The 13,692-nt window shown below is 39.5% G+C and overlaps 1 protein-coding gene across 2 annotated transcripts in view; it reads right to left on the bottom strand.

Annotated features, from left to right (window-relative positions):
- Positions 1 to 2,565: 2,565 nt before the first annotated feature.
- The window catches only part of LOC119479203 (cGMP-dependent protein kinase 1-like), a 33,471-nt gene continuing 22,344 nt past the window's right edge, over positions 2,566 to 13,692 (bottom strand). Inside the window, exons 4-9 of one of the 2 annotated variants that reach the window (XM_037754556.1) lie at positions 8,201 to 8,306; positions 7,691 to 7,754; positions 6,732 to 6,809; positions 6,563 to 6,657; positions 5,165 to 5,230; positions 2,566 to 3,124 (exon numbers count right to left, since the gene is read on the bottom strand). In XM_037754556.1, coding sequence (XP_037610484.1) covers positions 3,046 to 3,124; positions 5,165 to 5,230; positions 6,563 to 6,657; positions 6,732 to 6,809; positions 7,691 to 7,754; positions 8,201 to 8,306 — 488 coding nt within the window. In that variant the 3' untranslated portion in view covers positions 2,566 to 3,045. Of the gene's footprint in view, positions 3,125 to 5,164; positions 5,231 to 6,558; positions 6,658 to 6,731; positions 6,810 to 7,690; positions 7,755 to 8,200; positions 8,307 to 13,692 lie in introns of those variants that run through there. The other variant, XM_037754557.1, reaches the window with a different exon arrangement.

Raw genomic sequence — 13,692 nt, 5'->3', positions numbered from 1 at the left:
CTGAAATGAAACTGGTCTCAAACTTTGTCTGTTTGTGCATGAAAACTTAGTGCATGTTACGTATCAGTATGTAAAACATAAAGGGCTGAGACTAGAACCCTGAGGAACCCCACCAGGAAATACCGACAATAGGATGATCATTTTAAGTGTTTTTCAAAAATGCCCATGAGGCTAGATCTTGAAATAAATATAAACTAGACCTGTCAATCAATTAAAATAGTTAATTGTGATTAATCTCACGTTTTATCTGTTCTAAATGAACCTTAAAGGGAGATTAGTCAACTATTTAATCCTCTTATCATCATGGGAGTGGACAAATATGCTGCTTTATGTATGTATATATTTATTATTGTTAATCAATTAACAAAAGTTAGAAAGTAAGTTTGGAGCGTTATTTAACCTCCTTCATGACCAGCTAGTCTGACCTGGCTGGTACCGATGGATTCATCAGGTTTTATAGTTTATATGATACCAGGATCGCACTTTTCTTCTGCCTTTCTTTCAGACATTTTTCGGAAATTTTTGGGACATTTGTCATATATATATATATATATATATATATATATATGAAAACACACCACCAGAGTGTGTGTGTGTGTGTGTGTGTGTGTGTGCGTGCGTGCGTGCGTGCGTGCGTGCGTGCGTGCGTGCGTGCGTGCGTGCGTGCGTGCGTGTGTGTGTTTCCTGGAAGCTGCAGAAGCAGAACCAGTAGCAGCCGTCGGTCGGCCGGTCGGCCGGTCGGGATGAAGCAACACATAAACACTCTAAATATAGTTGGTCATAGTGTGAAAGAGATTAACTGCACGGTTCAGATCCCCTCGACCTTCAGCCTGATGAAGTGTCCTTGAGCAAAACACGGAATCCCACGACCCTCTGAGAGCTCCAGATGAACAACATCAACTATATTTAACTGAACGCACCCCCACATTTAGAACATGAAGGGGAACAGCAGAGGTTTCCCTTCGGGGACAATGAAGTCGTTCTTATCTTAGAGATGTGATGTTAACGTTAAATGTTTCTATTAATCTGGCTTTGTCTTGAATTTATTTTTATTTATTTTCAAAAATTCTGAAAGTGATCAAAACAAAAATGTAATGTTGAGGAAGAATAAAACGCTCACGTCTTTATTTCCTCATAATTATGATTCATTCATTTATTTATATAAAATATCATAATTAAAGTATCCTGCATGTGTAAGTGTTTAAGATTAATAGATAACTATAAAATAAAACATACTAGATAATAAATAAATAAATAAATAAATAAATAAATAAATAAATAAATAAATAAATAAATAAATAAATAAATAAAATTCTACAATTTAATTTAGCAGACGGACATTTAAATAATAAATAAATAATAAAAAAATACATCAATAAATAAATAAATAAGTACAATTTAATTAACATGTGTACATCTAAATAATAAATTTTAAAAAATAAATAAATACAATTCTACAATTTAATTTAGCAGACATACATCTAAATAAATAAATAAATAAATAAAAAAGCAACATACTGAAGGACTAACGCTGTCGTATTTTACACACCCCACTGTTTGTCGTTTATCGTTACCATAGCAACCTTTTCTGTGTGTGCGTGTGTGTGTGTGCGTGTGTGTGTGTGTTTGCTGTATTGAATCTATACCATAACAGGAGATGACTGACAGAGTTCAGCATCGTGACCAACAGTCACCTGATACAGCACACAACATCTACTGTTACACTGTGTGTGTGCGTGTGTGTGTGTGTGTGTGTGTGTGTGTGTGTGTGTGTGTGTGTGTGTGTGTGCGTGGGTGTGTGGGTGTGGGTGTGTGCGTGTGCGTGTGTGCAAAACAAAGTGTGTATTTAGTGCTACAGTGGAAACCCCTTATATACCATAATCATACATATTTTTTTAAGTATTTTTCATATTTTGTTTTTTTGTCATTTTCGTTTTGTGATTTTTGCTTTTATTTTTAAATAGATTTTTCTCTTCATATGTTTATTGTTTATTGTTATGCACTAAAACAACAAAGCAAATGACTTAATTGTGAAAACCTACTTTACAATAAACCAGATTGTGATTGTGATGCTGAGAAGATTTACCAAACATGGCAGCATCAGCATCATCACCATGACAACGAGGTAGAACTGACTGATTCTCACCTGAGATAAACTGACTGATTCTCACCTGAGGAGTTAATCTGTGTGGGAAATGTGAAATGATTTGCGTATTATGTCAGATTGTATTGTTGCGTAATAGTCTGGTTCTGCAGCTGTCGAGTGTTCTGATCCTTTAATGTGATGAGCAGGAGAAGAGGACAGAGGACAGAGGACGGAGTGGAAGCTCCTTGATGTCTAAGTGAGTGTCCTTCAGAGCGACCCGGTTGTGACTGCAGCCGGTCTTATTATTAGCTGTTCTTACATAAGCAGCGCTGAGGATCCAGTTACTGCTGTAAACATTAACATCAACCTGCTGCTGACACGTTGGAGGGAAACACAGCCGCCACCACGGACCGTTAAAGGAGCACGACGCCACGTTTTAGTTTGATTTACAAACAGCTCACTGTCGGTGTTCAGTCACACTTATGTGTTTTACATTATCTTCATTATCATTTAATACAAAATATGTTCTCCATTCATCTTTTTGTGTCTAAAGAAATGACAGTTAATAGTGAAAAAGTCTCAATTTAAATGTTAAATTTGACTAAATCATAAAAGATGTTCAGTTTTCTGTCGTTTGTGATGAAAAAAAAGTAGAAAACATAAAAGATGGAATCAGAAATATTTTTGAATTCCTGCTTGAAAAATTATTTAAATTACAATTTAGTGTTTGTGTTTGTTCTAATTGAAGTCTGCTGCATTAACCTCCAACAGGAAGGTCATGAAATGAGAATGATCCTCCAGGAAAACTTAAATAAACGGACTTATTACGACAGAAACTGAACTAAAAGAAAGAACTGAAGCTCGTATTAAAATAAGACTTTACTGTCTGTGAGGAGCTGATGAACGTTAATATTATTTAATCCTGTGTTCATACGTTTAATAATGTGTGAACATTAAACCTACTTGGCTTTAGTTTCAGCGTCGTCGTATCCTTTATTAGAAACGTCGTCGAGTCCTCCGATCAGATGCTTGAACGAGCTGAGGAGGAAGAAAACAACCAATCAGAACACAGTTAGAGAGGCGTACATTTAAAATCTAATCTAATTAATACATATTGCCTTTAAATAAAAAACTTCTCATAACATACAATTCTAGTTGTATATAAAATAAAATAAAATATATAATTTAATGTCCTGTAATAACAACAATAACATGTTGGTTGTTAACTAATCAGGAAATTAAACAAAATATAAATCACTGAAAACTTTAATCCCGACAAACAAAGTGTTATTTTATCTGCAGTAAACTGTTTAAACCAGGGGTCAGGGGTCAGAGGTCAGGGGTCAGCAACCTTTACTATCAGAAGAGACATTTTAGGCAAAAAAAAAAATAATAATCTGTCTGGCGCCGCAAAACATGTGATCATTGTGATGAAGGTAACACAGTTTATAGTCTCAGTATATAGTATATCAGTCTAATGCAGTGAGGGCCAAAGAGACAATGTACTACGGAGTATTAGGGCCACATTGAGGGAAAACACATCTGAGATTTACACAATAAAGTCAGAATATTACGAGAATAAAGTCGTAACTTTACGAGAAAAAAAGAAAATAACACGTAAAATGACTACTTTATAATATTATGACTTTATTCTCTAAATTTCAGATTATTATTTTCCTCCATGTGGTCCTAATACTCCGTCGTACCGTCGTACCATAGACCTACAACATGATCAATAAAAATGAAGATGTAAACAATAAAAACAGTTTCCATGTTTATGACTCAGGGAGCCGCTGGAGAGACGCAGGTTGTTGATCTCTGGATTAACCAGTTCTATATTCAACATCAACATTATGAAGTATTACACATTAATGCTGACTATACAATATTAGTGTGTACTTTCCTAAAATGTACTGAGAGGTTAAAAGAAGTTAAATGAGAGAGATAAAATATAACTTATATAAAATGTAAAATAATATTTATCTGTGGAAGACAGGCGTACAGTAATTAGATAAACTGTGATGTAAACAAGGATGTAGTAAATGTATATATGTATAGTATATATATATATATATGTATAGTATATGTGTAATGAGAAGTAATAAATGATGTATATTATGGCAGTAGAACAGTAGGTAAAGTAGTTAGTAGTAGTTATAGGTGATGACCAGCAGAGGGCAGCAGGCAGCTTTAAATCAACCAACAGCTTCACTCACTGAACTCTCCAGTCTTAAAGGGCCAGTACAGCTGTTTACACCACTGGAAAGTAACTAAGTACATCTTTACTCCAGTAAAAGTACTAATGCCATAGAGCAGAAATACTCTGTTACAAGTCCTGCATTCAAAGTCTCACTTCAGTAAAAGTACAAATGTATGAGCATTAAAATATACTTCAGGTAATAACAGTAAAAGAACTCATTCTGCAGAATGATCTTTATTATATTATAGTATTTTAATGATTGACGTGTTCATCACTTTAATGTGTCAGCTGGTAAAGGTGGAGCTACTTTTAATGACTTTATATATAATCTGTAATAATATATCATCATTTATTAGTTGATTAGATTTTAATATTCTGAATCCGTAGAGTAACTAACGTTATTAAATAAATGTAGTGCAGTAAAATGTACAATATGTCTTTCTGAGATGTTACGGAGTAGAAGCAAAGAAGAGCAGAAATAGGAAATACGGAAATGTAAATGTAAATAAGTAATGTAAATATAATATGTAAAAATGACAATGTAAATGTATTGTTAATGCAAATGTAAGTAAGTGTAAAATGTAAATGTAAATTTGTTAAAAAGAAATGTAATTGTACTGAAGTCCAGTAGTTGAGTAAAGAGTTATTTTCCACCGCTGTTAAAAGTGTAAACCGTTTGAACACGACTGTCTTCATCAGACGTTTGGTGTATTTGTACTTCATTACTCTTCTGGGTGACGTATTGTACTCTTTACTCTACTTCATTTAAAATCCTGTTGACACTTTGATTCAGCAACATTAATAATCCCGTCCTTTAGTTCAGATAGTGATGATAAAACTCTGCTTAATGAACCCTTTTACTTTGAGTGTTTTCTTACTCTCGGTCGATGACCAGGCAGGTGACGGCATCGGAAGCGATGACGTTGGCGGTTCTCACATCTTCACTGCGGATACAACAAACACACACAGATTATGAATTAAATCACTTTTTTCTGACTTTACAGCGCTTCAAACCAGTTAGCAGCAGCTGTGACGCCAAACTCATTATCACACGATCACACTGAGAAGCAACACATGATCAATACGTCTGATCAGCTGTTTAACGTATCAATACAGAGGGAGAACTCACACACACACGTTGGTCTGGCTGCACTTGTGGGGACCGTATTGATCAGTGATGTCCCTAGTGGGTCCTCCACTCTAACAGCTACACGTCTTCAACCACATGTCAGTGGGATGACTCCAGGCTTTTAGCACCCATTATCTCCCATGTTTTTAGCGTGTGCTGTGTTTCTCTCTTCAGTCAATACTCCATGAAAAATTCAACACGGTCTCATGAATGCTGTTTTCCTCCCCGGTGGGTTCTACAGGAGACGTTGCTGCTCGAGGAAAAATACTTTCAGAGTTTTAAAAAGGTACAAATAGTAAAAAGTAGAATAGAGACCTTTTGATGCTGCTGCAGTGTTTACTGGTGTATATGAGCATGCTGCAAACACGGGTAACGATTTTAATATTATTATTATTATTATTATTATTATTATTATTAATAATATTATTATTTATATTATTATTATTATTATTATTATTATTATTATTATTATTATTATGATTATTATTATTATTATTATTTATATTATTATTATTAATATTAATATTATTATTATTATTATTTTTGTATTATTGTAATTTTTATTATTCAGGTTTAGAAGTTAAAGGTTCAGGTTTAGAAGTTAAAAGTTCAGGTTTAGAGGGTAAAGGTTCAGGTTTAGAAGTTAAAGGTTCAGGTTTAGAAGTTAAAGGTTCAGGTTTTGAAGTTAAAGGTTCAGGTTTAGAAGTTAAAGGTTCAGGATTAGAGGGTAAAGGTTCAGGTTTAGAGGGTAAAGGTTCAGGTTTAGAAGTTAAAGGTTCAGGTTTAGAAGTTAAAGGTTCAGGTTTTGAAGTTAAAGGTTCAGGTTTAGAAGTTAAAGGTTCAGGATTAGAGGGTAAAGGTTCAGGTTTAGAGGGTAAAGGTTCAGGTTTAGAAGTTAAAGGTTCAGGATTAAAGGGTAAAGGTTCAGGTTTAGAAGTTAAAGGTTCAGGTTTAGAAGTTAAAGGTTCAGGTTTAGAAGTTAAGGGTTCAGGTTTAGAAGTTAAAGGTTCAGGTTTAGAAGTTAAAGGTTCAGGTTTAGAAGTTAAAGGTTCAGGTTTAGAAGTTAAGGGTTCAGGTTTAGAAGTTAAGGGTTCAGGTTTGGAGGCTAAAGGTTCATGTCTCGGGGTCAGAGGTCACATGGTCTTACCCCTGCAGCGCTCTCTCTCCAAACCAGGCTCCCCTGGTGAGCTCTCGGAGGTGCGTCGGCTCCTCATTGGCTGGATCCTCCTGGGTGACGTTCACCTGACAGGAAGTGTGATTAACAGTGATCAGGATGAGTCAGCAGATCAATAATCAATAGAGACGTCCAGTGTTACCTGTCCCTTGCTGATGATGAAGAAGGTATCTCCTCTGGCGCCCTGTCTGATGATGAACTCTCCGTCTTCATAATGAGTCTAAACACACAGAAGAAGAGACTCGGCGTGACGCCACCACAGAAGAAGAAGACACACAGTGTCACTTCACCGTGACGTCGTTCACTTCACCGTGACGCCGTTCACTACACCGTGACGCCGTTCACTACACCGTGACGTCGTTCACTTCACCGTGACGTCGTTCACTTCACCGTGACGCCGTTCACTACACCGTGACGCCGTTCACTTCACCGTGACGTCGTTCACTTCACCGTGACGTCGTTCACTTCACCGTGACGCCGTTCACTACGCCGTGACGCCGTTCACTACACCGTGACGCCGTTCACTACACCGTGACGCCGTTCACTTCACCGTGACGCCGTTCACTACACCGTGACGCCGTTCACTACACCGTGACGCCGTTCACTTCGCCGTGACGCCGTTCACTTCACCGTGACGCCGTTCACTTCACCGTGACGTCGTTCACTACACCGTGACGTCGTTCACTTCACCGTGACGTCGTTCACTTCACCGTGACGTCGTTCACTTCACCGTGACGTCGTTCACTTCACCGTGACGTCGTTCACTACACCGTGACGTCGTTCACTTCACCGTGACGCCGTTCACTAAACCGTGACGCCGTTCACTTCACCGTGACGTCGTTCACTTCACCGTGACGTCGTTCACTTCACCGTGACGCCGTTCACTAAACCGTGACGCCGTTCACTTCACCGTGACGTCGTTCACTTCACCGTGACGTCGTTCACTACACCGTGACGTCGTTCACTTCACCGTGACGCCGTTCACTAAACCGTGACGTCGTTCACTTCACCGTGACGTCGTTCACTTCACCGTGACGTCGTTCACTTCACCGTGACGTCGTGTTTAAAGATGTTTGGTTGCCGTGGTGATGACAGTCTCACCTCCTCCATGACGTCGGCCAGTTTACTGAGAGTTTCCTCTGGGAGACCTTCGAAGGTTGGAACGCTGCAGAAAGAGAGAGAGTTTTTATTCTTTCTTTTCTTTTTGTTTATCATATATTTGTATTTCAGTTTGTTTTGTTCGGTGCATCCTGGATCATTAACTTGACTTTCTTTATGTTTCTGCTTTGACTCGTTCCAGTGATCGGCTAACGCTTGAGGTCTCTCGTGCAAACACTACATTTGGAAAAACTGCTTTTAGTTTTTGCGCTGCACAGACTAAAATCATTTTACATTCATTTAAATAAAGAGTGAATGAATTTATATGATTGTTTAGCTGCACTGTAAACAGATTCACCAGCTGCTGTTACCCTCATTAACCACAGGGGGGCGCCAAATCAACCAGCACTGAACCCTGAAGGGTTTTAACTTTACACCTGCTGATAATGTTGATGGTCTCTGTGGGATTAGAACCTCTAACGCCAACAGGTAGTGCCTTGCTCATGCAGTCACCTCTTGAGGAAGTCCATGTACTCGGCGTGTTTGATGAGTCCAGTTCTCATCATGATGGTCTGGAAACACTGACGGTCGATCGCCCACAGCTTCACATGGATCAGAGCTGAAACACGCACACATTTATTATTTATTATTTTATTTAAACTTATTTACTGCTTTTATTTATAGATTAAACATCATGAATCTATTTAAACCGTCAGTCACATCAGAGCTGCAGATCAATGGATCAGGAACATAACCTAATAATGAGAGGATCTGGTGTCATTATGCAGCAGTGCTGCTGGGTGTGTACATGAATATATGAATACGCAATATTGTGTGAGTGTATACAGTAGCAGGTGTCGCCATGGCAACAGCACACACATATGTATATACAGTATATGGATATATATGTGTGTGTGTGTGTGATGTTAAACCAGTGACCAGTGCAGCCACCCAGCAGCGGTTCAAACACTCACATGTTGAATTTTGTGTCATACATCAGCCTGAAAAGGCGTATAAATGCCCCGATAGTACACAAGGCGTTTAGCGTGCAATAAGTACGCCTTCCTTGATTTCCGCGTGTCATTTGTACGCCATGTATCCCGTACTGACTGCAAGAAGACCGGGTGGTTGACCGGCGTTTTGTTTTGTAAGTTAGTGACTTACAACTGTCACGTGACAAACGTCAATAAAAACTTGTGACAGTCGTCATGTCGTATTTGTGACGTGTTCTTTGTAGTTGTAGTTACGTTGTTTACGTACATGTTTTACTTAGTTTACGTACTTACTTTAAACCCAACCACGATGTTTTCCCCTTTCCCTACCTAAGTGATTTTCTTGCCTTATGGTTCGTGTCCACAGGGGGCGTTTTTTATGGCGAGGCATCGCCTCGCTTCCCAGCATCGGACGCTTGATGGGCTGCCACTAGACACCTGATTGGACGAGCTCTTTCCCTCGTGGGCTGCTGCTCAACATGGAGGCTCGTTTGGAAACTCTCTTCTCTTCTAGTCAACTAACTAACACACTAACTAACCCGTGTACTCCAGGAGGAGATCAGTGTAACTAAACTAAACTAAAAACAGAGTAAACAGAACTGAGAGAACGAGCAGATATTAATATGTTTATATCTAAGATCTATAAATGAATTCCCAGCTGCAGCGAGCTCACAGCCGCCGACATCCCATAAACCGCGGCACTGATGCTCAGACAGAGCTGGTTACCATGGTTATACGTCATCCACCTGAGCGTGTTCACTGTGTGTGTGTGTGTGTGTGTTGGCTGCAGTTACCGTGGAGACGTGCCGACTTGTTCAAACTTCCTTCAGTTTAATGAGCAGAAGTCTGTAAAGTCTCTTACATCATACTGAGGAAGTATGACTAAATACTACTGAGTACTTTACATCATACTGAGGAAGTATGACTAAATACTACTGAGTATTTTACATCATACTGAGGAAGTATGACTAAATACTACTGAGTACTTTACATCATACTGAGGAAGTATGACTAAATACTACTGAGTACTTTACATCATACTGAGGAAGTATGACTAAATACTACTGAGTACTTTACATCATACTGAGGAAGTATGACTAAATACTACTGAGTACTTTACATCATACTGAGGAAGTATGACTAAATACTACTGAGTACTTTACATCATACTGAGGAAGTATGACTAAATACTACAGAGTAGTTAGTATAATAATCAGTACGTTTTAGTATAAAAAGTACTAATAAACTGTGTTTAATGGAGATGCAATGTGTGTTTGTGGCTGCAGCTGCTGTTTATGATGTTTATATAGTCCAGGATGTCATTAACGCTGTATAATAAACATCCATAAATCTATTTAGAAATCAGGAGACCAATAAGACTTCCACATTATTAAAACATAAAGTCCTAACTGTAATACCTGTCAGCACCACAGAGCCTACTACAGTGCTACTGCAGTACTCTGTATCTGTGGTGACAACACGAGGCCTCTGTTGGGTCATTACTTTTTATTTCCCGTCTGTTGCTACGGAGATACCAAGTGTCTCTGTAACCACGGAAACAACAGGAGACACTCCGCAGCAGCACATACTATGGGCTGAGGATGTTTAATGTGCTGCTGAGTGTTGCTGGTGGTCATCGTTGGATTATTATTCATGTTTATGTGTGTGTGGTAAAGGTCAAAGGTTAGAGAGTCCTCATCCTCTAACTGTTGTTGAGACAAAGCTCCTCTGTGTCCGGCTGATTATCAATAATTCAAGTTCATAAACTTTGTCTAGACACCTTCAATCTGCATCATTAAGGCCGAAACATTATGACATCGTTAAAGTGACACCGACACCAACAGAGTCCTTCATTACCCGTCAGCTGATGGAAGCAGTCACCGCCGTGTAGTATAGACCCTCTATTAGTGATGACGTCATGATGAGGTCACGTTGACGTTAGTGAGGTTGACGTTAGTGAGGTTGCCGTTAGTGACTTCACTAACGGCAACCTCACTAACCTCACTATCGTCACAACGTCACTAATGTCACTATCGTCACTATCGTCACTATCGTCACAAACGTCACTATCGTTACTATCGTCACTATCGTCACAAACGTCACTATCGTTACTATCGTCACTATCGTCACAACGTCACAACATCATTAATGTCACAACGTCACTATCGTCACTAACGTCACATCGTCACTAACGTCACTAATGTCACAACGTTACTAATGTCACAACCTCACTAATGTCACTAATGTCACAACGTCACTAATGTCACTAACGTCACAACGTCACTAACGTCACAACGTCACTAATGTCACTAACGTCACAACGTCACTAACGTCACAACGTCACTAACGTCACAACGTCACTAATGTCACAATGTTACTAATGTCACAACCTCACTAACGTCACTAATGTCACAACGTCACTATCGTCACAACGTCACTAATGTCACGTCACAACGTCACTAATGTCACAACGTCACTATTGTCACAACGTCACTATCGTCACAACGTCACTAATGTCACAACGTCACTATCGTCACAACGTCACTAATGTCACTATCGTCACAACGTCACTAATGTCACAACGTCACTATCGTCACAACGTCACTATCGTCACAATTGTCACAACGTCACTAATGTCACAACGTCACTATCTTCACAACGTCACTATCTTCACAACGTCACTATCTTCACAACGTCACTATCGTCACAACGTCACTAATGTCACAACGTCACTAATGTCACAACGTCACTATCGTCACAACGTCACTAATGTCACAATGTCACTATCTTCACAACGTCACTATCTTCACAACGTCACTATCTTCACAACGTCACTATCGTCACAACGTCACTATCGTCACAACGTCACTAATGTCACAACGTCACTATCGTCACAACGTCACTATTGTCACAACGTCACTAATGTCACAACGTCACAACGTCACTATCGTCACAACGTCACTATCTTCACAACGTCACTATCGTCACAACGTCACTATCGTCACAACGTCACTATCGTCACTATCGTCACTATCGTCTCTAACTAAAACACTAAAAAACACTAATTTGCTCATGTTGAATATTTCCGATGGGATCTCCTGTTGTGTGTGTGGGGAACCCCGAGGACAGCCGAGTACGCAGTCACGTGGGAAAGAGCGATAGCCAATAGAGAACCAAGCTGAGTGAAGAAGGAAGGACGACCACCGCCGTCAGTTTTCAGTACAAAGTAAAAACTAACATCACTGATTCTTCCTGCCGCCAGTCAGTCATGTTTGTTTACACTAAAGTCTCATCTGATCTCAGAGATTTAGTGAGATTTTGATTTGTTTTAGTGAGACTCTTGTTGTTGATGAATGAATGTGTTAGTGTGTGCTGTTGCTGTTTCTCTCCTCACTACAGGAACTTAACACAACATGTCGTTATGTGAGGGCTCTCACATTTTACACATCTGGTCAGATCTGAAACATCTGGTAGTGTGGGCCAGCCTTTAGCTTTCTGTACTCCAACACAACAAACTCTGACAACACCGGCCCTCCTCTCTCCAACTCTCACTCACGTTTCCACCGTTGTTTTCCAGAAACTAGTCACATCTCGCGAGATTGCAGAACGAGATGTCTCCTTGAGCGAGACTTTGTTGGAAACAGCAACAAACTCAGATCAAGAGAAAGGTCGGGAAAAGGTTTAATTTCTCTATAGGGTTCTTTCTATAATGTTGTCAGAGACTGATAATCGTCTTTGAGTTCTTTAAAAGCGCTATATAAGTTGAATTTATTATTATTATTATAATAACAATCTGAGTCTGTCAGAGGTTAAAATAAGAACTTTTAGTGGCCGTAACGTTGACGCTGCTCACTGACCTCACAGCTGCTTTAGCAGCTGCAGCGTTCTCCCTGAATACTGGACCAGTTTCAGAAGCTGTTGTCCTCATGAATCACTGAGACATAAAAATATATATCTGCTGTCAGTTTGACTTGAATTGTTGTCGCTGTGACATCACAGGGAGTCGAGACTTTACTGTTTTTGTATAAACTGATTGTGAATCGTCCGTAGCGCCCACACTGACCGCTCTGTTAAAGCAGATAAACTGCTGCTGCAGTTTGTGTGTTAATGTGAAGATAACGAGCAAAAAAAAGCTTCAGCAAACGGAAAAAACCCCGAATCCCCTCGAACCCAACGCTGTTGCCAAGAGACACCGCTGCCAAAACTTAGCTCATTGGCTGAACTGGATGGTGTTGCCTGGCAACCGCTGCTTAGCGAGGCACTCTACCAGGAAGCGCTGACAAAAAAGTTGGAGGTCCACACAAACACAGACACACACACACACACACACACACACACACACACACACACACACAAAGTGCTGTCAGAGTTGTGGTTGATGTTTTATTGGTTCAGACTGCAGCAGATCAGTCTCTCCTGCAGCAGTCGGTCATCGAACAGTTAATGTTGGAGGAACAAAGAAACCTCAGCAGAGGAGGAGAAACTTCCAGATGCTCGTTTACAGCTCGTCTGTGGAGCATTTTAGTCTAAAAACTAATTAAAAATTAATTACTGACCACTGCAGCAACAACATCACATCCGCTAACCTTTAAAAGCACCGAGAGGAAACTCCTCTTCACAACATCATCGACTCGGCTGATGAAGAGTTACTGATCTGCTGCCCCTGAGATCGATTACAGTAAGATGAGCGAGGTGGTCCTTCACAATTCAGCTACGGAAAACATGTCACAAACTTCACAAACTTCACTAACGTCACTAATGTCACTAACGTCAACGTCACTAACGTCAACGTCACTAACGTCACTAAAGAACACGTCACTAAAGAACACGTCACTAACGTTAACGTCACTAATGTCACTAACGTCAATAACATCACTAACTTTAACGTCACTAACATCACTAACTTTAACGTCACTAACATCACTAACGTTAACGTCACTAACATCACTAACGTTAACATCACTAATGTCACTAACATCACTAACTTTAACGTCACTAACGTCACTAACATCA

This window comes from Sebastes umbrosus, chromosome 20, assembly GCF_015220745.1.
Source record: "Sebastes umbrosus isolate fSebUmb1 chromosome 20, fSebUmb1.pri, whole genome shotgun sequence".
Lineage (NCBI taxonomy): Eukaryota > Metazoa > Chordata > Actinopteri > Perciformes > Sebastidae > Sebastes > Sebastes umbrosus.
The sequence above is the reverse complement of the archived record's forward strand: the minus strand, read 5'-3'. Positions and strand labels throughout refer to the sequence as shown.